This window comes from Falco peregrinus, chromosome 1 (genome assembly GCF_023634155.1).
Source record: "Falco peregrinus isolate bFalPer1 chromosome 1, bFalPer1.pri, whole genome shotgun sequence".
Lineage (NCBI taxonomy): Eukaryota > Metazoa > Chordata > Aves > Falconiformes > Falconidae > Falco > Falco peregrinus.
In genome coordinates, this window is record NC_073721.1 from 66,972,396 (window position 1) to 66,998,440 (window position 26,045).

General features: G+C 55.8%; 1 protein-coding gene across 1 annotated transcript; it reads left to right on the forward strand.

Moving 5' to 3' along the window:
- The first annotated feature begins 237 nt into the window (after nucleotides 1–237).
- Nucleotides 238–17,341, forward strand: SYNDIG1L (synapse differentiation inducing 1 like). The gene is made up of 4 exons (XM_055793774.1): nucleotides 238–834; nucleotides 12,071–12,527; nucleotides 13,765–13,902; nucleotides 15,627–17,341. The coding sequence occupies exons 2-4, from the start codon at nucleotides 12,099–12,101 to the stop codon at nucleotides 15,783–15,785; spliced, it is 726 nt and encodes a 241-aa protein (XP_055649749.1). The 5' UTR covers nucleotides 238–834; nucleotides 12,071–12,098; the 3' UTR covers nucleotides 15,786–17,341.
- Nucleotides 17,342–26,045: the final 8,704 nt, after the last annotated feature.

Sequence of the window (26,045 nt, forward strand, 5' to 3'; positions counted from 1 at the left end):
GAGCAGGGCTCGGGGAGCTGCGGGGGCAGAGGGAGCAGCACGGTCTCCCCGGGACATTGACTGCGATGGCGGGGGGGGGGGGGGCGTGCAGGAAGGGGGGGGGAGGGGCTGCGGCGTCGGCTCTGGCTGCGCTGGTGCAAATCAGGATTAACTCCGGATTAACTAAGCGGAGTGATACTCAGGTGTGCGTGAGGCAAATCAACATCCCACCCGGGTCCTTACGGAGCAGGGCAGAAAAACACCTGGCTGAGCCAGCAAAGGAGCCGCCTGCTCCGGGGGTGCAGCCCCCAGGCCGGGCTGCCTGACACCCCCCCCAGCACCGGCAGGGAGGAATGTCGTTTATCCTTCCCCTTTAAACTCCGCTGGCCGGCGCGGGGTGTCCCCTGGCTGGGGCAGGGTTGTACCCTGGGCAGCGCAGCCGGAGCAGACGTTCCTGCCGCGGCGCCTGCAGCAGCAGGAGGCGAAACCGCGCCGGGAGCCGCTGGGCGGCGGGGCCCGGCTCCCATCGGCGACCCCCGGGCAGCCGGTTGGCGGTGCCGCCGCCGGCGTGCGGCAGCCAGCGCGGAGTCCCCGGGCACGGCGGTGAAGTACGGCCCTGCCGCAGCTAGAGGGCTCCGCCGCCGCCGCTCGGGGCCCGCCGCGCTGCCGCACACCCCGGCACCGGCTGGGGCTCCGCCGCGCCGCTCCCCGCCGGCCCCCGGCCCGGCCCCCCCGCCGCAGGGGCCGCCGCCCGCCCCGGGCACCCCGCCGCCGGCCGTGGGCATGCCCGCCGCCGCCGCTCCGCTCCTGCCGCCGCCGCCGCAAGTTGGCGGCTGAGCCCTGCCCGGCACGCAGGTAAGGACCCGCGCACCCAGCTCGGGCGGCGGTCCGGGGGGGCGGGCGTTGGTCCCCAGGCTGCTCGCATCGGGGGGCAGCGGGTCCCCTGGGAAAGGCAGCCCGGCTCGAGCTGGCCACCCCGGGGGGGGGTGGGTGGCGGTCGGAAAATGCGTGGGCGGCTGTAAAGACGGAAGGCTGCGACCTGGAGCGAGCGGGACAACGCTACCTTATTAGAGGCTGGGCGGTGGGCGAAATGTAGGGTTTTCGGCAAAAGTTTTGGAGGCCGGGTATGGTAGAGGAACTGCAATGGCACCTTGGAGCCGGCCAGCCATCGGGGGTCCCTCCCCGGCAGCCGCTGGCTGAACTTCGGGGGTTGTTTTCCTTCTGCTGCGGGGCTTCAGCAGCCGACGGGGCCACCCCGCTGCCGCCCACCCCGGCTGCGCATCCCTGGGATGCGGCGGGGCAGGGGAACAGCCCGGGGACCTCGGTCCAGAGGGCTCTTGCCCGTGAATTGTGCCAGCGAAACGACTGCCCTGAGCAGCACCGTCCCCCCGTAGCCCTGCGGACACCCTCCCGGCTTGCGTCTGCGGGAAGAGCCGCTGCTCCTTCAGGAGTTTCAAAGGGAAGCGCTTTCCATCTCTGCCCAGTGCCTGTTTATAATTCCTTCTCTGAAGCTGCTGCAGGTTTCACAAAAGCCGTGCTGCTCTCCCCGGAGCCACTCTACTGGGCTGCCTGCTTTGCTTCTGGGGAAAAAAGAATAAAAATTAAAAATTCCCTTTTCAGGAGCTCGGGATTTACCACCAGTAAAAAACCTTTTTCCCAGGAGGAAGGCAGCTTTATGTAAATGCCAGGGATAACTGGAGGAGCAGGGTCTGAGCCTGCATGCAACGCAGAAGGAGGAAAAAAAAAAAAGCCTTGGTCTCTGGGGGATAATAACTGGTTACTTTGTAGACTGTTAGGAGAAAGAATTGCCCAAGCTAAAATGTAGTGACTGCATTTCTCCGGCAAAAGTTTCTTGTGTCGTGAAAATGGCTGGCAGAGCTAAAGCTTCGGGGAGCTGGATCTACTTCGCTTTGGCTCCCTGAACCACCATCAGAAGCAGGTAATAAACACTATTATTAAAGAATGAGTAATTTGCTGCAGCTCCGGCATGGTGAATTTGTACAGCAGATACCTGCTCTTGCGTGGAACCCAACCCCTCCCTGCCCTCAGCCCAGCCTGCAGACTTCACTGTCGCTTGCGGAGAGAACCAGGCGCTCAGCAAAAACTTGCCCATTGAAATCCCCCTGTGCCACCTGCAAGCACGGTGGAGCAAGCCCCGGCACGGCCAGTCCTGCCTGGTCCGGCAGCCTGTGGCCGAGCAGCCTGCAGGCTGTAGGCATGACCCCCCAGCACGGGCATGGTCACTTCAGGCCTTCGTGGTTCAGCTGCCACCTTCACGGCCCCTCTGCATGGGATGGGATGTGCTTACAGCTTCCCAGGAGCATCCTCAACCTCGAACGGTAGCCCAAAGCTCTGCTCTTCCTGCCCACCACGCTCCCTGCTGGGTGCCCCCAGTGCCATCCTGTCCCCGTCCCCATCAGTGTTAGACCCCAGCCACTGATACACCATGCCCCTTCCCCAATTCTCTCCTACCCCTTCATCACCTTCCCTCCCATTTAATATCCATGCTTGGAATTGTTTTCCAGCTCCCTTGCAAGCACGGTCTCTGAATCAAGCAGGTTTGGGCTCTTTTCTGCCTATTTTCTAAAGCCCTGTGCCCCAGCCTGGGACTGCCAGGCACCGCTTGCAGGATGCGGCTCTACTGCCGCTTTTAGGGGTAATTTCAGGCAAGGTTTTCAGCCAGTATTTCTCTGTCTGTAGAATCAGAGATGGGCAAATGACTGACTTTTCTGGCTGAAGGGCACAAAGCATTAGAGAAGGGGGAGGGGGAACAGTTCATTATAGATTTCCTCCAAATTGTCTTTCTGTTACTGCTTCTCTGTCAAGTAAAAAAGGCAGCAAATCAGCCCAAATGCTTTCCTCAGCCTGGAAGGGAAGGCGTCACTGATTCCCAGCATTTCTCAGGTGCATCACTTAAACTAGATTCCTTCTGGAGTGAAACGCTTTTAGGTATCTTTTGAAAACTAGAGCTGGTCACAGGATTTGTCCCCCTAAGCTCTTTGTTTGGAAACTCAACTGTTGGCGTGAAAAATTGGCCTGCATGTGTGCATCAGTTCAGAGGTGCAATGATTCCACATGTGGCAGCCACACCGGTGCTGCTCCTGAGCTGCATGGAGGTTTCTCTGCAAATGCTCCTGGCTTCCCAGGGCCTCCAAGGTGGCAGGGTACTGGAGTTCATCCCTGTGCTGCAGAGACACACTGTGAGGGAAGCAGCGTGAGTGGGATGTCCTCGCTCAGCCTGTGTGGGACCACCAGTGCTGCTGACCCAGAGAAAAGCCACCTCCTACAGCATGCTATGACTCCGGGCGGGTGCAAGCAGCAGCCTGAACCCTGTCCCAGGAAGGGTGATCTAACTCCAGTGGTGACGTGGGCAAGGAAAAGAAACAGACCAGGCAGAGAGAGAAAGTATCCACACAGCCAAGGCAGGAGCAGCCCAGAAGGCCCCTCAGCAAGGCATGGTTGGGACTTGACAGGGCCATGGTAAAGAAAATTTTGTAGTGTTGTTTTGTAGCATCTCTTTCCATACCATATAGAAGATACTTTAGCATCATCCTCTGCACACTCCTATCTGCTCTGGACTGCAGGGCAGACAAGAGCTGTGAGACGCCTGGGGGCAGCTGCTGCCTTTCCTCTCATCATATTCCTGAAGACAGAATAAATATCTCCTGTAGCTCCCGCCAGCGGGAACTGCCCCTCCTTACATGCAGGGCGCACATCTCCACACAAAGATTCAATTTCTTTGGCAATAACAAATATGAAAGAGAGGCTCAACATTTGATTTGGATTGAACCTATTGACCTGGGTAATAATTTAACACCTTGAAGTTTGTCTGGGTCTGCAGCCACTGGCTGGAGTGGGAAGAGAGCAATCCACTTATTAGCTAGACCAAGGAGATCACCTTGCTGCTGATAAATACAGGCTGTGTTTGGAAACTTAGGGTTTGGAAAAGTAAGCTCGAAAGGTGTCATCTCCACAGCATAACTTCATTTTTAAAGAGAGAGCAGATCATTGGCAAATGAATTAAACATCTGAACTGTAGAGGAGCCCTGTGAATCCCCAGGAGAATTGGGCCACAGTAAGCAAAGTGGAAATAGCCCTGAGCTGAAAGCAGGCAGATCGTGGATAAAATAAACAGGATGGTGGGGAAAGGAGGGGTGCTGGCATGCGCTAGCCTTCAGGGTGGTTATGAATCATTTGAGTACGGATATGTTTTAAGCAGAGACAAATGAGCAGTCCTTAACAGCCGCTTTACATTGCCAGCTTCGATTGATAGGAGGGGGATTTGCAGAGATGTGAGGATAGAGTTAGGTGCCGCAGCTAAGCTGCTCTGTCAGCAAGCCACAGCTGCGAAGGGGGGGGACATCTCTCTGTCCCCCCAAAGCCTGCTGCATGCTATGTCCCTGTCCCCCTCTTGGGTCTCTCACCTGGAAGAAAGCCAGGTCCTATCTGCCAGATCACTTCTGTGCTGGGTGACAGGCTGTGGCAGGGACAGCATCCCCAGGGCATGGACCCCAGGGACAGCCCTGGGGCAGGCGGGGCTGGAGAGCTGAGGGGCGCAGGGCTGGTCCTGGAGGGGAGCACAAGGCACAGGTGTGCTCCAGCACAGGGTATCGCTGCTCCCTGAGGATGATGCTCCCCCTTTGCCACAGGACCAGGCAGCCCAGAGTGGTCTGTGGGGAGGGAGCTGCGGGAAGGATGGGATACAGGGTCCTGGGGCAGCAGTAGACATGAAAGGGACTTCACAGGCAGAAGAGCCTTGAAGTGGAAATGATGGGACTGGATCAAAGGGTATGGATGAAATGGGGCAAGCCAGAAAAAGAAAGTGGACCCATCTAGGATACCCACTGTGTCCAGTTCAATACTGGGTATAAAAGGAGACAGAGAAAACCTGATGTGAAACTGAGGGCTGTAACTGTTAGCGCAGGACAATGAGCCATGAGCAAAATTTCAATCCACAAGCAGGAGCTTCTGTGCATCTTCCAGCAGCAGTGAGAATGTCCTGGTAATAAACACGTTGTCTTGGTGGACCTCTGTGAGGACTCCTGTGGGATACTTGGTGTCCCTTCGGGCACCCCAGGCAGGGAGCCTGGTCTCAGCAAAGGATGGGGCTGCCTCTGTGCTGGAAGAGTTTTGCTTCCCTGAGGTCAGTGAGCTTGGCTCCCAGTAGCTCTACAGGAATGGATGTTTCTAAGTAGGAGTTTGACGTTGAGGGTAAGGTGCCAATGCCCCTCTCTCCAGACAGCAGCCCTAGGATATTTCCTTAGGGTGGTCCTGAGCTGAGGAGGAGAAGACTGAAGCCTAGACCCAATCTGAGCTCACATTTCTCCAGGCCAGTGATTTGGATGCTGCAGCAAGCAGGGAAACTCACTCTTCCCTGACCCTGGGCTGGCATTTTGTGGCTGAGATGAGCAGTCAGAGCCTGACAGCCTCCCAAGCCGCCCAAGGTGGCTGATGCCTCAAAGGGCTGGAGATGCTGAGTGACAGCCTCACAGCCTCCCCATGTGGGAGCCATCACCCTGATCTCCACTGCCTCTGAACAACCCTGCTCAGTCCCCAAACTGGAATGTGAAGAAGCCTCCAGCTAGAGTTATCAATCATATCAATTTGGTTGGCATCTTGTGCCCCTTCAAAGCCCCTCACGGGGGCTTGTTGTTGAGGGTACTGCAGGGTTGAAGGCTGCAAATCCAGCAGGAGCACCCCAAGGCTGAGAGGGATGCTCCAGCATGGCTGGTGGCACCTCCAGAACTTGTCCATCCCTGGTTCTGTCCTGGCCCACTTCCATGGCACAACGCTGCCAGCCTCTCTGCAGGCCACCCTCTCTGCTCTGCTCAGGGGGTTGCCCCATGGCCACTCCGCTGCCCTCCAGCACTGGGAAGCCCCAAGGAGCAGCCCCCCCGTGTTGCCCCCTCTCCCCCCTGACCCCACAGACCCAGGAGACCCACACCCAGGACGGCCTGCAGAAACTTCTGCCAGCCACCTGATTTATTTGTTTGCACCTCCAGCTAAAAAAAGGATGCTGAGAGAGTCCAAACCTGCTAATTACACACCTAGCCACCCACACAGCCATGTGGTTTATTACCATCACACTTCCACGCTCCCTCTTTCCCCCCCTCACCAGCTCGCTGTGCTCTTCCCTGCTCCCCCTTGCCTGGGGGGCACGGAGGGGGCATCCCACCAGGACACATCCCGTGGCCGCATCCGCGCTCAGCTCCAGGCGGCCGGGGGGTGCTGAGGCGGTGTAGCCGTGCCCGAGGACGTGGAGGCGCTGGGCCCGGGGGCTTTGCCTGCAGGCACCGGCCTGGCCCCACCGTGCCGCTGGGGCGGGGGGCGGCGGCCGGGACCCCCGCGCTGCGCGGCCCCGGGGCGGTGCGGCGGCCCGAGCGGGCGGCGCTGCGTGGAGCGCCTGGGACATCTAGCGGCCACCTCTCCAAGTGCCGGGCACTGCTTGGGGGCTGGCTGCGGGGCTGGGGGGGCTCGCCCGGCGGTGGGCAACACGCCGGCAGCCTGCCACAGGCGCCCCGCCGGCCCCGGTGCCACAGCGGCAGGGCACAGGCTGCTAGCGAGCCCCCCCCGGGACGAGGCTGGGTGTCAGCAGCGTGTCTTTCCGGGGTTTGGGGGCGATGGAGCTCACGCTGCTCCCCTGCTGATGCTCATGGCACCTGGGGCTGGGGACAGGGCGGTGCGGGTAGCCACAGCCCTGCACAGCCCCTGGCACGGCTCCTCCGGAAGCAGCCCGGCTCTTCCTCGCTAGCCCCGGGCATGGATTTGCTGGTGCGTACCATTAGGAGCAATGCCTTAGCTCTGAGCACAGCTGGGTCGAAACAGTGCTGCAGAGAAACATTTTTATCCTGGAGAATAAAGACTCGATTTCCACCTGGAAATTGCCCAATTTGACTTGCGAACCTTGAAAAGCAGCCCATCGCATCCCAATTCTCAGAGCAATTTAGTCTCTGTTGGAGCCTGGAGCCCATTGCCGAGGCACTGGCTCTCTACCTGTCAGGAGATCAGAACAAGCACTTTATTCACTCCATTCCAGCTCTATCAAACTAGCTGCATGAAAGTTGTGAATTAGATGCTCTACGTCAAAAAAGCCTCAGCTATCTTCCCTCTAATCTATGTCCACGGGCTCTGTGTCACCCTCTCCGTTCCCTCCTGGTCCTCACCAACGCTTTCCTCTCCGGCAGCTCCACACAGTTTCTTTCTTCTCCATCCCGGTGGCCATGGCCCAGCTCTCTGCCTGGCTCAGACATTGTTTTGCTCTACTCGCCCCATGCCTCTGGCCCACCATTTCCCTTCCCACTGCTGCCCCCGCTGTGCTCCTGGGGGCTGAGAGAGGGCTTGGTCCACCCCTGCCAGGCACATTGTCCATGAGCCCTCACAGCCCTTCCTTCATCCTCATATTCCCTCTCCAAATTGCCAATTCCCTGTGGTGATTCTTGCCTTTGCTTCTCAGAGCCTTTGCAAGCTGGTTTTCTCTTGGGCAGAATTGCAAGCTTGGATGCTCAGAGGCAGAGGTACTGTGCCCTGACAGGGCTTGGACCTCTGCCTAGAAGCCCCAAAGCACCTCCTGAGAGCTTCCAGGAGGGCCTGGGCTCTGAGAAGGGTGCTAGACACATCTGCTTTTTTCTGCTCCATCAGGAGTGGACCCACCTCTGCCCTGGGGCTATGGCAGCTGTACCTGGCCATGCTGCTGCTTCCCATCAGCTGGGTCAGGAATGCCTGTTCACACTGTCCCCAGCCCTCGGACCAGCTGGGGCATGGCAGCGCAGCAGGGCACAGCTCCCTGAAGGCACTGTCCTGAAGGAGAAGGCCTTTGGCCAGGATGGGCTAACCTTCTCGCGCGGGAGTCTGGGGACATGCAACGCAGTCACAACCTGCTAATGAGCCTGGAAAGCAAGGCAGAGTGTTTGCTTGACAGGACAATTAAATAATGATTGATTTCTGGAACAGCTACTTTATTCATCATTAATTGGGCTTATCATAGCCAGCATCTGTGCCCAGGGTCTCTCTGAGGGCTGTGCTGCTGCCAGCAGGGGTGGCCAGCAACCTCAGCACCTCTCCTGTTGCGGGAGAACACTCCAGGTGGTCCCAAGGGGACCTGGACTGCCCCAGTGAATGTGGCGTGGAGGTGAGATCCATGAAGCACAAAGCTAAATTTGCTACCTCTTTCTTTTCGTGCCTTGTTTTGGCTCCTTTTATCCAGTACTTAGCTGGAGAAGCTGGGAGTACACAATGCAGTTGTGCATTTCCCACTCTGCTGGGGACCGCTGCGCCCAGCCTGGGGAGCGTGGGGGCCCTGCCCCACCGAGAGGGTAGGGGAGTGGCAGTGCAATGGGGAAGGCAGTTCCGTAGGGAGCTAGCAGCCCTTAGTCTCCATGGTAGGGCTGCAGCAACAGCCCAGCTCAGTCAGGGCACAGGAGCCTGCCTCCTCCCAGGTGAGCCCCCCCCCCCGGGCTCAGTGCACATACACTTGTACGTGCGCATCCTCCCCGTGCACCTAACAGCATCTCGCCACCATTACCTGCTGCCAGTACTGCCCAGTCTGGCCCTGTGGGGCTGATGGATGTGCATGCTATCCAGTCATGCTGGTAATGAGGATGGAGAATGACCACTCTTCACCAATTCAGTTTCTTTTACAGCTTCTTTGCTTTCACCTGCTGACTTCATTCCTCTTCACCCAGGCCTGGTTATTACCAGGTTTACTTTATTAAGTCCCTGTGTGGCTGAATTCACTGCAGGATCCAGATAATCCAAATGAGGTTTGGGAGTGATAGCAGGGCTGGTTTGGCTCTGTCCTTCCCTGCGCCTGTGCACACGGTGCTGGTCCTGACCCTCCCTGCCATTCCCTCTCTTACATCGTCTCTAGAGGTTTGATAGCCCTCATCTCCACCTGCAAACCCAGACTGTTTGCTGTACACAAGCACGCGTGCTGGGGCACACAGGCACCGTCTCTATGCGATGCTGGGATCTTGGTGACTAAGGAGTGGGAAGCATCTCTGACCCCTCCAGCATGGGGACTCTTCACAACAGCAATCAGAGGAGGAAGTTTCAGCCTGGCTGCTTTCCAGCGGGGCCGAGCATGCATGCTGCTGTAGCATGCTGTGACGCTGACCCTTGGCATCCCCTCCCCACTGCTGACAAATGCCAGGACTAGATGCTAGGGCTGCAGTCGGGGGTCTCTTTGCCTATTTAGGAGAAGCGCAGTGAGATTCCTCCTGCACTTTTCCCCTGCAGCCCTGTTAGTGCCCCATCCTGCTCCCAGGGAGAGTATTGTCCCTGACTCCTGCGAGCGAAAGACAGCAAGAAAAAGAGAGTTTAGTACAGATAAATCTTTTATAATCCCAGAGGGTGCAAGACTAGCATGGACTGAAATCTTCTAGCTGTAGCCCTGCCCTGTCCATGCTTTGTGCGGTGCAGCAGCCCCCTTAGAGCCTTGCTCTAGGGACAGCCCCAGGGCAGTTTGAAGGGCCAGAGAGGTTTGGACTTTCCCTGCTCCCTTGGGGCAAAGACTTCAGCCCTGCCCAAACCAAATTCACAGACTTCCCCGAGCTCCAGCAGCGTTTTCCTACTGTTTCTTTTCCTACCCATAGTTCTTCTTCCAAGGTATGTTCACCCTGGGATATTTGCTACCTGCAAACCCTCCCTGTCTCTTCCCCCCAGCTCCAGGCCAGCCCAGCTTCCCTCCCAACAGCCAGCCCCTTCAGGATGCCCACAGTCAGCCGGGTCCGTGTCCAGCAGCAGTCTAGCTGCACAGATGCACTCTCTCAGTCTGTGATACCTGGCACCTCCCAGGCTGCCTTTCAGGTTTCCAGTTCCTCGTGGCTCCTTTCCCTTCTTCCCTCCTGCCATGCTCTGAGTGTTTCCCAGCGTTTGCTGCTGTGAACGTACGGCTCTGCCGCACAGCTCTGCCCCTCCACTAACCCCTGCTGAAGACCTGAAGTGAGCAGAGCAGCAACCCCCGCACAGACAGCGCCCGCTGCCCGGCACGGCAGCCTGCCCGCAGCCCATCTGTGGCATTTCTCAGTGTGTTTGGAGCCAGCTCCTTCCAGCAGCTCCCAGCAAGATCCCATCCCTCCCTACCCTAGGCTGCTGCCAGAAACATTTCTTGAGATGAGGGGTGAATGACCTACCAAAACCGTCAGCTTTCTCTTGCTAGAGCTGGGCTTCTGCTCCTGCTTGGGCTGCTGCTCTCAAATGACACTCAGTAAGTGGTGTCTTCTTACTGTTTCATTAAAACCCAAGATATTTTATTGGGAATCTAATTTGTGTGTGGAGGTAAGCAAAGAGGAGGTTTGTGCTTTCCTTGCCTGAAAACTGGGATGAAGCTTTGAGCTTCTCTGGGTCTGTGCAGGAAATAAAACCGTCTGTGCTGCAAATATGCATCTCCCTTAAATATTTTGAAAATACTTCATGGCCATCTGCTGCATGAGCCATTACAGGTTTTATTAGTAAGGTGGGAGACTGCAGAAAGCAGAGAATGGTTTTGGGGAGGGAGAAGTGGAGGGCATTCACCAAAATGTGCAGAATTTTAGCAGCATGAGAGTGCTTTTGGATGGCTCCATTTTCCTGAGCAGCTTTTCAAAATGTGACAACCATTGCCAGTACGAAGCCCATCGAAAGGGCCATTTAAAACTGGGTATGGCGCTCAGACCTGTGTGGTACGGCAGAGTTTGGCCAAGGGTATGGGACCACTTGGGCTTTTCACTCTCTGTAGTCTTCAGCTTCAAATTCTTTGTTTATATTTCCTGCTTGAGGACAGATTTAAAGCCATGGTGACGTGCTTTCTATCAGAAAGCCTAGTGCACCTCCGGGAACCCTATAGCAGGTGGAAGCATGTCTGCTACACAGCATCCTGCAGAGGAGGCAGTGACAGAAGCCTCTAAGGAGGGCAGGAACATTTGGGGTTGCAAGGCAATAAGGTGGTACAGTCTGGGAGCTCGGAATGTGCTAGAGAGCGGCTGTAAAACACAGAGCTCTGGTACTGAAGAGCGTAGTAATTGTTTCTCTCTCCTGGGGAATGCTGATATTTCACCACACATTTTCTTTGTGCCAAGGTGTGTTGGGAAGCCAAAATAGCAAATGTTCCTCTGAAGAAAAGGGGATGAAATATTTCATCTCAGGAATTTTAATGCCAAAAAAAAAAAAAAAAAAAAAAAAAAGCAGCACGAGGTTTCAGCAGTCTGAAATGGAGGAAGGGAGAAGGGGCTTGAATTTCCCTGAGGAAGAAACCCATGTTGACATTTGGAGCTGAGGATCCCATTTGAACTCAGCATTTTCTGAAGCTGGTGGCCCAGGGCCAGGGCTTCACGGCCGCCGCTGTACCCAGGGGTGAAGCTGGTTTAAACAGGGCTCTGATGTGATGGGTCATTTACTTAAACTGTCAAACCCCACGGGGTTTCCACTTTAACCTCCACATCCCTCCATGTTGCTCCACACGGCTGGCTGAGCATCCAGCCCTCCCCACCCCAGTCTAAACACCACCTCCAGGTCCTCACAGCAGCCTCCTGCCTTCCCTCGATGGCTTGCTGCTCTCGCCCCAGCTCAGCCTTGGAAGAATCCTAGAAAACCTCCCGGGTACCTGAAAGCCAGTTAGGTGCACATGTAGCGCCTGGAGGGCTGTAATTTCACCGTGTGACCCTCTGCTTTGGGAAGTCAGGGAGGACCCTCCAGTGGCTGTCAGCCTCTGATCTACTTCTGTGCTGTCTGTTAGGCTTTGTCGCAACACGCGTTATGAACCAGCAGAAAAGATGCAGTAGGTCCTTTCCTGTCAGGCTGCACATGGCCGTCTCAAGATGCATTATAGATACAGTAAATCCTCATCTTAATCCAGCCTGAATCAGATGATCTTGTTGCAGGGCTGCATCCTTATCTTACTACCAGCTGGGGAGAGATGAAGAGATGCTCAGTTTGCCGAGATAGCGTTCAAGCTGTGGAGAGGTGGGGAGGGCTCTTTTTTCCTCCAGCATTGCCACATCTTTCTGTTCCCACTAGCCTCATCTTGACATCAGCTCTGCATGGGCGAGAGGCTTTTCTGCTCCCTTGCCTTGCTGAAATAACAGCCTCCTCCCTCCCACTCTATCTGCTCCCACAGGATCGCTCCCCCCTCCGCTGCCAGCAGCATGGAGAGCGTGCGTGAGCTCCAAAACCCGCTCTTGGCCAAGGCCAACGGGCACCTTCGCAGCAGCTATTCTTACCACCAGCATCAAAGCCAGGACTACCCCAGTCATCACTGCCAAGGGAAACTGTATTCCTACATCTTCCAAAACACTGGTGGTGCCAGGACTCACCAGCTGCTGGATGCCAGTTCCCTGCAGCTGGCTGTTGAAGCCTTGTATGGCCCCAGTTTTATCCTCATGAAGGATGAGGCTGCTCTCAAGGCCAAAGACAGCAAGATGGAAAGCTGCGAGACCACTTTTACGGAAAGCAAAGAGGCTCCATCTGAAGGTCCCGACGGGCAGGAGGCACAAGGGTCCTGCCTGGTAGAAAGCGACATCCGCATCCAAACTGTGTCCTACGAGGTGGAGGAAGAGGAGCTCCAGGAGTACGAGGTGAGCTTTGCCAGGTGGGATGGCACCAGACTCCTCCTCTGGCCATTGGCGCGAATTCTTGGTCGTTTATTCTCCCTTCTTTCCCCAGATCTTCCCCCCACAAACCCTACCATGTCCTACCTCACCAGCATCTCCCTGTGCACCCAGTATTTCTTCTTCCTCCTTGTCACTTCTGTTCCCTTTTCCTCACTGCAGACCTTAGAAGGAGGTCAGCTTCCCTGAGGGCAGCCTGGCTACACGCCTGCTGGGAGTGAAGGGGAGGTGGGGCCATCTCTGCAGGACCCCTGGGGTATGGGGACCCTTTGACAAGGGCAGCCTGCTGCCGCGGTGGCACTCGAGCTAAGGGGAAATAGCAATCCTTGCATAACAGCAAAATTCACATGCCTGATGGCAGCAGCTGAGAGAAAGCTTTATATATACAGGATGAATCCTGCGAAGGAGGAATGAGAGCTGACAAAGCAGCCTCACGCTGTGCTCTGTGCCCCACCACAGCTGGAACAGCGGTGCAGAGGCTGGGAACATCACCCAGCACCTTGAGAAGTGGGAGCAGGTCCCAGGAGCCCGCTGGAGCTGATGTCTGATGACCCAGCACGGCTCTGCTGCATTCGGTGCCGCCGGTGTGACCTTCTCAGATGGCAGCAGGGGTGTCCTCACCTCTGTGTGCCTTCCCTACCGAGACACATCCCTTCCAGGCTGCCCTGCGGCTGGCCGAGCGGTGCCGCAAGGCAGGAGGGCTGACCACAGCCGCTCTGAGCAATGCGCTCGCTAAGGGGATGGGACACCTTGCCCCTGTGATGGAGCCTCCAATTCAACTGCTTTCCCTCACTTGCTAAATTAGTTTAGCAGGATATCGATCTCCTAGTCCCTAATGGGGATAAGGCACTTTGTTTAAGTTTGTTTAAGCTGACAAACAGCCAGTTCTGCCAAAGCTGAAGATATGTCAGTTTAAGACTATCTATCTCCCAGGGAAATCCCAGACCCCCAGCAAGCGAGCTCAGCATTTGCTCTGGCAGGGAGCCGAGAATCCACTCTGCTCCTGAATTTGCTGACCTACATTTTTCTTATCAAACTGGGCTGAGGAGGCGAAAATATTTTTGAAATTCACTCCTTGAATTTGCAGGTGGGAAATGTATAAGAATATATGAGGGGGCCAGATGCTGGGAGGAGAGGGGCTGAGACGCGGCCTGCAGGGCAGCACGGGGAGGCGGGCATGTGCTGAATCCATCTGGTTTTGCAGAGCGACTCCTCCAGTGACAGCGACAGTGAGGACCATTTCCTGATGCTTCCCCCCCGGGACCACCTGGGCTTGGCCCTTTTCTCCATGCTGTGCTGCTTCTGGCCCCTGGGGATTGCTGCCTTCTACTTCTCCCAAGGGGTAAGAGATCCCTTTGCTTGCCTGCGTGCACTGAGTGCCGGAGCAAGAGCCCCGCAAGCCACAGCAGCCCTGGAGGGGACGGGACACCTTTCTGGCTCTAGGGCTCATCGCTGTGCCATGTCCAGATCCCTGAGAGCTAAGGCAAAGAGACCTCCTGGCTCCTGGATGTCTCCGCAACTGCTGTGGGGTTGCAAGCCCTCCAGTTCTTGCGTGGGTTGCTGGAGGTCAGGCTTTTCCTTTGGATCTTTCGGGTGTTATTTAGGGAACTGGGACTCCCCTTGGCCCCCTGTCCAGGTTCTCACCCTCCAGCCAGGCTTGGAAAAATGCCATTTTCCCACCTGCCCTCCCAATTCGCCAGTAGTGCAGAGGTCCTGCACCATGACCCAGCCGCTCATGCCCTGGGAGTCAGGCTGCTCTGGAGACCGGACACAAAGAGGAGCCTGGTGGCCGCATCGCACTGCAGCTCCTCTCTTGGCACTTGTTTCTGACGTGTGTTGGCTAAGCTGTGTGAGTCAATGCCAGGCTGGCAGAGGCTGGAGAGGGCGATGACCTTCGGGTTGCACCTCCTCAGAGGAGCTGCTGCCTTCTTGAGGGCTTAGTGCAGAGCCTGGGCTCACTTACATTACTGTTGACCCAGAATAATTCATGCAGAGCCAGGGGATTTACTCTAAGTTTGCATAGATGCTGCTGTACCAAGAATAGATGGGGGGGAGGCATTAAGAAGTTGAATCAAGAGGATAGAAACAGAAATGGAAAAGTATATAACATGAGTACCTGGCACAGAGGCGGTGAGAAGCAGGGAAAGCTTTAAATGATTAAGACCCCAAGGAGTGACTGATTTTGCATTTTTCCACGTGGTGCAGGGTAGCACAGTGCACTTTCCACGTGATGATGTACTCGGTGCAATTTATATTTAGTTCCATTTGCTATAACTACCACCCGCTGAGGCAAGGACCATTTCTTTATTCCATGTCTGTGCACAGTGAGTGTCCTGATCTCCACATGGCAACTCGAACACAAATAGTAGGTAATACCAAGAGTAGCTCTGAGTGTGCTCTGAGCACTCAGGGAAGCTGGAAGATGCCAGCTCAAAGAGTCCACACCCACGTCTGTCTCTGTCGCTGACTCCATCAGCCCTTCTATGGCAAATAGGCTTCAACTGAAAACCTCAGGCAAGCAAGATCAAGTGGCAGCACAGCCGGACCAACAGGCCACGCTGCCTGGAGTCAGCTCCCTGAGACTAGGGTACTCGCTATACGTCTGTATAGGGTATACGGGTATCTAGTCGGTACCACACAGCCACCACCCCATGCACCGGCCATTTGCCTGGTCTTAGGAGGGTCCAGCCACCCGCTCACCACTCTGGCTGAGCACCCAGATGGCTGGGGCTTTCAGACAAACAGCCAAAGCCCGCGCTTCCCTTGGAGGCAAAATCCACAGGGAGATGTGTGTAGGTGGCACTGCTGTGTGAAGCCCTCCCAGACTGATGGGTGGTGCTTGGAGGCATGGTTTCGTGGTGGTGGACTTGGCAGTCCTGGGTCAACGGTTGGACTTGATGATCTTAAAGTCCTTTTCCAGCCTAAATGACTTTATGATTCTGTGTCTTGCTGTCTGTCCTCAGCCTTCATGGGAAGGGGGGCTGACTCAGCAGTGAAATGACTGCAAGCAGGCTAAAAAGCCAGGTCGGTACAGCTGTGAGCAATGAGCGTTTCTTCTCCTTCCAGACTAGCAAGGCTGTCTCCAAAGGAGATTTCCACCTGGCCAGTTCAGCTTCGCGCCGAGCTCTCTTCCTCGCTGCGCTCTCCATAACCATCGGCACAGGAGTGTACGTTGGGGTGGTGGTAGCACTGATCGCTTATCTCTCCAAAGGGGGCCACGTATAGCTGCCACCTGCACGTCAGCGCCGTCCCTGGACACCAGCCCTCCTGGGATCGAGCTTTCCGGCGGAGCACAGGGCACCAGCACCTGCAAGGGTTGCTTGCACAGCAGGACCCCGGCCCGATGCCCCGCACAGGGTCTCTCCCCTTTCAGGCAAACAGCAGACCCCCATTCTCTGCGAGGCTGTGGGGTGCCACCATCTGACAACAGGGAATTGGGCACTGGCCTGGCTGCTGGGACCAGGAGGAGCACATTTGCCTGGTAGGAGACTTCCAGGAGAGACGCTGCGTACTGCTGCTGGGCTGGTGCCACCACTCCTGATCCAGGGCCATGGCTTCCCCTCCCAGCCCTGCAGCTGGGAGATCCACCACCGGTGCCCAGGCTTGGCTCACAAACGGGGCACACAGGAAGGAGAGGGGATATGGTGCCAGGGAATGACAGCTCTTTCTTCTGGGAAGCTGCATTCCTGGTGGGGTCTCCAGTCTCCCATGATGGGGAAAACATTCTCATTTCAGTGCCACAGGGCGGCAGCTGGCCCCTCAACCGCAGCGAAGCAGGAGGACACAGCATGAACATAACCAATAGGGCATGCTTTCCGCATCCCTCTGCAGACAGACCCCTGATCCTACTTGCTGGCCCATCCCAGATCAAAAACAAGAAGAAAGCCAGGCTGGTGGTTGTACTCCATCACTCCCATTGTTGGAACAAGCTGGCAAAGACAGCAAGGTTTTCTCTTCGTTAATAATGACTGTCATGATAATTGCGAGTTGAAGCCCCCATAAGGTTTGTGTCCCACAGTGCTGGGCCCTGAAAAGGCTTGTAATGGCAATTTCTACCCAAGAAGTGACCTGGGAGGGTGGGGGCCTGAAGGACTCCACTCTTGGCACTAGGTCAGGACCCTGCACACAGAGAGGGGTGGAAGGAAAAGGCCAATCTGACACACGGAGCCTGGGGTGGGAGTGCTCTTTGTACGGGGGTGAGATCCAGAGAGGGGGAAGACTTGGAGAGAGCCTAGGACACAGGGAGTAACCCAACACATTTCTTCCCGTGCCTTGGAGAGGGTTATGTCTATCCATCCAAAAGCCTCTGCTGACGAGGAAATCCCATGCATCCCCACATACATCTTACTTTTGCTAATTTGTATATTGTCAGCAACACAGGTCCTTCAGAGGGGGGGGTGAAGGCAATGACTGCCCCAAAGCAGCCCCTGCTCCCCAGCATCCACCTCGACTCTCCCTCATCCTGGCCACGGCTCCCACGCTGCCTCCTTCCCCCATGTGCAGGGGGCTGCAGGCAGACTCTGGATTCCCATTGCCCCCTTCCCAGGGTTTCTGGGCGGGCTGCAGCAGGCTCTGCAAGAGACAGTAGCATGTTCTTCCAGCTGGGTGCCATTCAAATGTACATTTCATCCTAAAGAAGCATGTTAATGTCTGCGATTGCTGTTGTACTTGAGCCATAAAAAGAGAGAAGCACATCAGAGACCTGTTCAGAAGCCGGTCTGAAAGTTCCCATCGTGTTTTCTAACATGGAAGAGCTAATAAAAAAAAGCAGGAGGAAAGACTCCGTTTGTAAGGATGTGGAGCTGGGTAGCGGAGAGGTGAGCTTTGCAGGAGTGCTGAGCTCGCTTAAACCTGGAGGTGTTTATGCAGCTCCTGAAGGAAGTTATAATCCAGCTGGTGCCTGGGCAACAAGAGGGAGATGTACTGCGATGTAGAACAGAGCCAGCAGCTAGCACTGGGAGCGGGATGGTGATGTAGGCTTTTTGCCATGTGTGGATGGACAAGAATTAGCGGGGGAGAGAGAGACTGGAGCACTGAGTATGTTCAGGCTGCTCTCTGTGTAGTGGAAGCACAAAATAAAAGGCGCTCGAGGAGGGGCAGAAGAATACGAACATCAGGAGGGAATAAGCAGGTTTTGCTTCTGATGCTGGACAGAGAGAGATGGAATTTGCAGGGAAGGGCTGGGGTGTCCAGAAGAGATAAGGTGGCTTAGAGAGGAGAGGTGGGGGGCACCCTCACCCAGCAGCCGAGGCACGGGTTTCATTCCCCTCTCCTGCATGTGCTCAGCCTTCCTGGCCCTCCAAATAACCCCCAGGACAGGAGCGCTCTTTCAGGAGAGGGGATGTCTGTGTGTCCCCATGCAGCAGGGGCAACCAGACCCACCCCCACGCCCCAGCTCAGTGCCATCCCAGCTACAGCCCTCCCCATCTCTCCCCATCAAGCACCCCCAGCCAGGGGCAGGGCTGGGGGTCTTCCTGCCGATTCTGGTCCAGACAAAACCGGCAGGGCTGCTGGACCACAATCAGCAATAAGAAACTGTGTTTGCCTCTGAATCTGTAATTCTGCTGGCTGGTTCCCTCCAGGGGCTGCCGTAGGTGGGGGGCCAGCAGCCCCCAGCCCATTCTCCGTGGGCACCCCATCCCCCTGCACACCAACTCACCTCTTTGTCTTTTTTTAATTGGAGACACATAGGGGAGGACTGGGCTAAAGGGCCAACAGAATTAAAGTGTTCTCCGCTAATAGCCTGAATCTCTGATGATCTTGTCAAAGGGGGGGAGAAGGGGCTGTGCCAGCGCATCCCTAAGGGGGGCATTATGCAAATGGGGAAATTAGTTGGAAACAGCCTGAAGGGAAACATGTGGAAATTGAAATCCGAGGACCAGCATGGAGACTGCTGCTGAATAACTTATTATAGACTCACAGCATCTGCTGCAGCCGCCCGAGCAGAAGGGAAGGAAGCAAAAAGGCAACAAGGCACTGCAGTCGGGGAAAATGCAAGCTCCAGAAATTTGATTGAGCTTAACAAAAATAACGTTAAACTAAACCCTGCTAGTGGGAAGAGCTAACCCTTCACCCCCTCCCTCCTGTCCTACCAGAGGAGGGTTGTCTGTCCTACCCAGGACCCTCAGCTCCACAGCAGAGCTCTGTAATGGTCCTGATCCCACAGGGGATACCCAGAAAGAGGAGTAGCCTCAAGTTCTGGCCTGGCAACATGTCTATCCCAGAAAGGAGAAGGCAGAGTGGGGACCCCAGCAGGCTGCAGCTGTGGGAGGTGATGGGAAGGGCAGGGAGTGCAGAGACGGTCTGTGCCAGTGCGGGGTCAGGCATGGGGAGTGGGTGGAGTGGGGTTCCTGGTGGCTGGTGAGGGAAGATTTGGGGTTCTCTGAGCTGGGGGTGGAGGGGACCTGGTTAGTGATGTCCCACAAGGGTGTACACCGCAACCTGCTGTCCTTCCCCGCACCCTGGTTCTTTCTAAAACATAATCAGGAGAGATGCTGTAGAGTCCCATGGTGTATCAGAACAATCCTCCCCTTCTCCACTCATGAGTAATTCGCTATCCATAACTTGGACATCTATTTGCCACTGAGTTCCTTGCCAGCCAGCTGCCGTTGTCTGTCCCTGTGAACGCAGGTGCTATCCAGCACCCCCAGCACAGGCATGATCCTGCAACCCCATCCCATCGCCTCCTGCCCACTGCTCCCTGAATACCCCTGTTCTGGCCCTGTTGTCCCACCAGCACCCCCAGCCCTTGCCCTAAGCTGGTGACACCAAGAGACAGACAGAAAGTCACCAGGAAGCCCATCCCCTGCCCCTCTCCCCGCCTGGCGCAGACACACCTCTCGTCTCACATGCTGGGCAGCTCTTGGGTTGCGAGAAGTGTCATCACCAGGTGTCCCAGATGCCCTCCCTGCTGTGAGGACAAGATGTCAGGGACCAAGCCAGCCCCTGCATCTGGCTGAACATCCCCTCCATCCTTCTCCTGCCCTGGAGATGCTCCTCACTCAGCAAGGAGCTCAGAGCAGCACCGTCTGAGGTGTGCTGGGCTTTGGTTTCTTTTCCCAGCAGTGGAAAAAATGTCGTCTTCCAGCTTGGGCTCCTTTTGTAACCTCTGCAACATCAAGGTGAGCATTTCCTAGCGGGCCTTTGTCTTCAGAAGCAGCTAAGGACTGGGTGGACAGAGCCTGTGCCAAGGGCGGGGGTGGCCTTTGAATCCTGCCTTCTTCTGGGACGCAGCCAGGAAGAAAACTGCCAAGGAAAAAAGCATCAGCGCCTCAGCACAGATCTGAGCGACCGGCACATCTGATCCACTGCCTGCTTCCCCCAGCTCTGCTCCCACTGCTCGCCCCCCAGCAAGCACAGCAGCTGCTGAAACGGGGCCACTGGCTACAGATGGGGGCTGGGGAGGGAAGATCTGGGGTTCTCTGAGCTGGGGGTGGAGGGGAGTTGGTTAGTGATATCCCACAAGGGTCCCAGCATCTCTTCTCACTATAAGAGATGCTGGGATGGAGCCACGCTGGCTTTTGCTCCTCTCCCCACAGGGATGAGGCAAAAGGATGGATGAGAAGAGCAAAGGAGCTGGTGTGGTTTGTGGGGGACACAAGACCTCTACAGGACCCTGTCCCCAGCCAAAGGGATCCACTGGGGATACCGGTCCTCCCACAACCTCCCAGCCAACCTGCCCTTCCTCGGGGTTCAGCCCCAAGGTGGGTGATGTGGGAACCAGTGGGGCAGGACACAGGGTGTCCTTGCCGCTGCACTCCCAGCACCTGGCAGGACAAAACTGCTGCTGGTTCTCCAAGCAGTGCCCATCAGTGGGGCAGGATTGCAACTAGTGCTGGTGGGGCAGAAATGCCTCGATTCTCCCCCCATCTGCCTGGAGGCTGGCAAGAGACACAGGGAAATAAAAGTGAAGTAAATCTTTCACCTCACTGAATGGCACAGTCAGTGTTTTCCCTTCACAGCAATCCAGTAAGGAAACAGCTAATTATCTGAGACAGGGCAAATCTTCTATTCCTGTCAAAAAAAAAAAAAAATAAAAAAGCATTTAGCAGTGCATCTCTTTGCCTAGCTTATCCTTTCCCCTTTGCTCCCCAAAACCAGCTTGTAGTGGAGGGAGCACAGGGAGGCACAGCCTGTGGCAATACCACCTCTCCTGGGGCTGGTGGGAGAGGATTTTTGCAGAGAGAAGCCAATTAAGAGCCATCACTCAGGCATCAGCTGCTGCAAAATCAGGAGGCTCATTACCTCTCCTCTCCCTGCAGACGCCAGGTCCCTCTGCCACAGCCTTCGGTAGCCACACATGCAAGAAGGCAGCGGTGGGGCTGAGCTGTCCCCATGGGGCAGAGGACAAGTGGTGCGGGAGGGGACAGAGGTGGTGTCCTCAGGCATAGGGATGTTTGGGGACCACATCTGCAGATGCGCTGCTCCAGAGCTGACCTCAGTTTTGCTGCAGTTGGTGCGTGGGCTGGATCTCAGAGGCCAGGGCTTTGCAAGTGAACCTCAGCTGCCTGTAGAAGGTGTATCTGAAAAATGTGGTTTAAATATCCTCACAAGTCATATTTTGCGAGCTTTGGAGACTCAAGGCTAAGAAGTGCCAGAAGCACCTGACTTGCAAGCTCACAGGCCAGACAGGACCCGTGCCCCCCACGCCAAATGGGTGGGATCATCCCTCAGGCCAAGCTCCAAGGAGCAGGGGAGCTGGTGCTGCCTCTCCAGCAGGGTGGGGGCAGTGGTGGAAGAGCCTCTTTTCTCCCCCTACCGCGCCGCACTCCACACGGCTGGCATTTTTCCACCTCCTTTTCTCAGCAAACCAAGCAGCCACCCGGGCCTTTGGAAAGTGGCTCATGGCTGATTTCTGCTGGTGTTGAAAACACACTGCTTAGGTCCCACATGTGCAGGGGGCTCCTTTCTGCTGCCAGCCCTTGGCCCTGGTGCCACCAGGGTCTGCCCAGCTCCCCTTCCCCGCACTGTCACCTCTGCTGCCTCGGGGAGGCTGAGCCGCTGGGCTCCCTCCCTGCACAGCACGCCTTCCCCACCGCTGCTCCTCTCTGAAGCTCCCTGGTTTATCTGAGCTCTTCCAGATACTCACTTCCAAAAATGCCACCATGTCCTGCAACCTCTCTACTGCTGGACGTAGACAACGCATCCCTCCTGTCCCCCATTTCTGCTCGGGAGCTTTTCTGGCTGCAGAGCTGCGCTCAGCTCAATCCCATCCTCTGGGGCCTTTTGGAGACTTCCCAGCAGAAATCACCCCACTCCACAAGGGATCTTTCTTTACTTTTGGAGGCATGGCATTTAATTGGGTTTTAATCTGTTCAGTGCTTGCTGGCTTCATTTTTAAATCAGTCTTGCTGCTTAATCAAAATGTCAGGCAGGATCAAACCTGATGTCCTGCAGAAGTCGGAGTGTGGTGGGGGTGCTGCCTTCTCCTGGCCTGGGGAGCTGAGGGACAGCCCCATGGGCAAGGGAGCCCTCCCGCTGCACAGGCAGGCTCCCGCACAGTGGCAGAAGCGCTCGGAAGAGATAACTTCATCCTCAAGTATCTGGAAGTGTCTATCCCGCCGCAGCTCTCCTACCTCCCCCCAGTGCTGTGGTTACTGAAGCGATGGAGGAGGGATGGGAAGAGGGGCAAAGGAAGAAGCCGGGGAAGGAGAAATGAAATGCAAATAAATGCAATATCTGCCAAAATGCCATCCTCAAAGTAATATATCAAAGTCCAGGCACAAGCAGTAAACTCTTGACAGTACTAGGCTAGAAAGATGGAAGTTTTTCCTTCCTGAAGTGCTTTCATATCTATTTTCTTCAAAACTTTGGCATTTTCCAGATGTTGACTGTGCTAAATTAGCATTACACATCAGCTGACTTGTTTTCCAGGGGAGGAAAGGCAGGGAATGCTGTATCTGGACCTTGGCCAAAGCGCTGGGACTGAGCCACACTGACAGTTGTCAGGTGGGGGCTGGTTCAAGAAAGCTAAGATGGGTACTAAGAGGTTATTAATATTTCAGAGGATCTCTTGGGCTGGAGGGCAAAATCCTTGAGGATCCGTGTGAGGATTGATCTTCTATGTTTTTACTAGCAAGCTGGCATAGGAAGGAGGGGTGCCTTGTTCCCATTTGCTGAGACAAAATCCGGAGGGTTTTGAAATACAGAAGAAGAGTAAAGAAACTGGGCTACCTTGAAGGCAGGAGGGGTGGAGATGGGATGAAATGCAGGGAGATGTGATGAGGGGCTGCCAGAGCTCCTCGGCTGGCAGGGACCAGGGAAAGGCCTGAGCCGTTGCTCCAGCATGAAAAAGGCAGATCTGACATGAAGATCTACAGGGCAAATTGGTTCAGCAAAAATATTAATGAAGGACAAAGGCAGGGCAGCAGTGGGCCACAGCTGGATTCTGTGAGACATTTTCAGCCACCAGATGTGAGAGATGGGTTTAATGGGAAGGAGGCAGAGAGGGTGGTAGGAGAATGGGGAATGGGGACCTGGCCATGGCTGGTGTAACTAACCTGCTTGGGCAGAGGCAGATGGTTCCCCACCAGTACCCTGGGAGCACAGGAGGAGAAGGAGTCTCCTCTCAACAGCTTTGTTGGTTCAACAGCACTAGTTGTTTGTAGTCTGCACCTATGGAGGGAATTACACAGGGGACTGACCTAAAAGATCCCTTTTTTCCTTTTTCTCCTCATCTTCTTTTCTTCCCTCCCCAAACAGGTATTCTTGATAATTAATTGCTTTTAAGCTTGCCAGTTCAGGAGCAATTTTGAACGGCGACACTGACTTTTCTGTCCTCCTGCCACCACTACATGTCCGCCCTGATGCTCCCAGCAAAGCACAGGAGCTATCTTGCAAACCTCAACCCTTTCACTACCTTGATGCTTTTAAGACCAACACTATTGCTCTTTGCACCAACCAACCAGGTGCCTGTGCAAATTCTGGAGGCAAAGCGGTGCTTGAGCTAACACATACCAGCTAAGTGCCCCAAAGCTTTGCTTGGACATAATCGAATACTGACGTGGCACGCCATCTGGGCAGGCTCCGCTGTACTGTATTGCCCACCCCCTGCACCTGCAAACCCCCTCCCACAGACAGGAATGGGGTGTGTTAGTGGCAGAGCAGAGCTCTAAACTGCAGGTGGGCAGGGGGCTGCTCTGCATAGGCTTTGCAGCCCCCCAGCCTTTGCATTTCACTTACCTCTTAATTTCCATCTTTTCTGGAGTTGGTACTTTTAAGCATCCACACGTGAGGGAGTTTGGGTGGCACCTGAGCTAAACCTCACTCCACACATGCAAAGGGAGAGATACGTCGGCTGGTGCCCAGCAGTGCAGTGCAGAGCAGCTGAGGCCACCTCACATTCATCTCCCACCACCAGCTCAACATGAGAGCAGCATGACAGGTACAAATCAAGTGCTACAGTTTCCCCCCATTTAAAATCTGCTCAGTCACAAACAACATCAGTAAATAACGAGCATCCACCATTTAGGTGGTGCCAACTGGCAGAGACCCACCATGACCCTCCTGCCATCAAGGCGCAGGGAGGGAGGAACGTAAGGGCACTTCTGAAACCCCTCAGAGGGATGAGTATTATTTTCCTGCCATGCCTCACTCAGGCATCCAGGTAAGGGTAGAAAACCCATCGCACCTAGATCTCTTCACCAGGGGTCCTCAAAAATGTCTTGCAAGGAGGTGGAGCCCAAGGCTGGCACCCAGGAGGGATTCATCCTGCAACTGCACCCTGGCATGAGGCATGCAATGCTCCCAGCTTGGGGTGAGTCAGGTGATAGGAAGGAGAAGCCATCCCTCTGCCCTGCAGAGCACTGCGTACCTCCCACCACGGAGGCTCCCCCAGGCTCTCCTGATGCCCATCTGCCTTCAGCAGTGGCTAGCAGTCACCCACCATGCTGTGCCATGCCCATGGATACCCCAGCCACAGCCCTGCTGCCAGGCATGGTCTGCCCCAGCCTCAGGGACCACCCAAATGGGACCTGTGATAGCACCCACAGTCAGAAAATCCACCCTCCCTGCTCCTTAGCTCAGCCAAGGAAGGGAATGCTCCAAGGGTCTCCCATCCACCTTCACAGAAGCTGCTGCAGCCACCGCTGCTGCTGAAAGCAGCTACCTCCAGCCTCTGGCAGTCTGGAGACACAGGTAATCATTCTGGAGTAATTACCAGCTTACTCCCTCGGAGGAGTTTGCTGGTGAGAAGTCGCTGGCAGCTAATTGCTCCAATTACTCCCTGACACACAGACCCCGAGCATCCAGGGCTTTCTGCAGCAGCACACAGCACCGCTCCGCAGCTCCCTGCTCCCCACCTGGATCACCTGCTGCCCCCGACCCCCTCCTCCGGGACCACACAGAGTGCACCGGGGCGGATGGATGGTGGTGAGATCCCACCAGCACAACGGAGAAGGAGCCAAATGGTTTCCCAAGAGATGTCCCGCTGGCTCAGCACTGCTCCTCCAGGGCTGCCCCACCATGTGGCTCGTGCCCAAGAATACCACAGGACAACCCTCAGCACCCCCTTCTCCTGCAGGCTGTTGCCAAAGCAAGCTCAGCAGGGCTTCCTAGCATAGGTCCCCCCGCTCTGCCTAGGAGGCTTATGGGGAATGAAGCTAGACCATGTCAGGAGCAGGAGTGGGCTACAGCAGCCAAGAGAGATCTGACATGTTGAAGAAGGAAAAAAAAAGTTACTTGCAAGCAAGATTGGGGGCGGGGGAGGAGAATGGGACACCACAACACACATTATTGCATTTCAACTCTTCATGAGGTCTCCCACGATCCCAATGCCCCTGTAAAGACCTGAGGATGAGAAAGACTCAGCCCTGCTGTTAGACCCAGCCTCAGGGGCTGATCTCATAGGTGCGGGGCTCGAGAGGCTCTCCCCTCACACGCCTAGGGGTGCTGTGACTCCTGGCAGCTCCCTGTGATATAAGGGCAGTTATCATCACCCTCCTCAGCAGTAGCAGCCAGCTCCAGGCATCCTCCAGCTCAGTTCTGCTGGCAGACACAACAGGGGAGCTCACACACGAAGGAGACGAGGCTGTTTGGAGAGCTCTGGCAGAGCCTGGCCACACAGACCCCCCCCACAGCCCAGCACCCCAAGACACTGGCAGGGCAGAGGTGCCAACAGCTGGTTTCAGCCTTCCAGTGCAGCACCATCACTTCAGGGCAGCACCACTCACTGACACCTCAGATGTTGCCACCACTTCCCTGCTATCACACAGAGCTGTGCCCACTGCACCGTCCCCAGGTTTGCATCCCAACTGGGAGGCATGTCCTGACCTCTCACCGGGGAGAGCACAGCTCCTGCCAGGCCTCCAGAGCACCTCTGAGCAGATGGCTCCCCACCAGGTCCCAGAAAGTAGAAGAGGACCTGGTGTGCACAGGCTCTCCCTGCCCACAAGCCCATTTTAGAATGCAGACAGGGAAGAGAAAGCCTTGCCCAGAAATCACACAAGCAAGGGCAAGAAACAGCACAGGACTGGGAGTGGAAGAGTC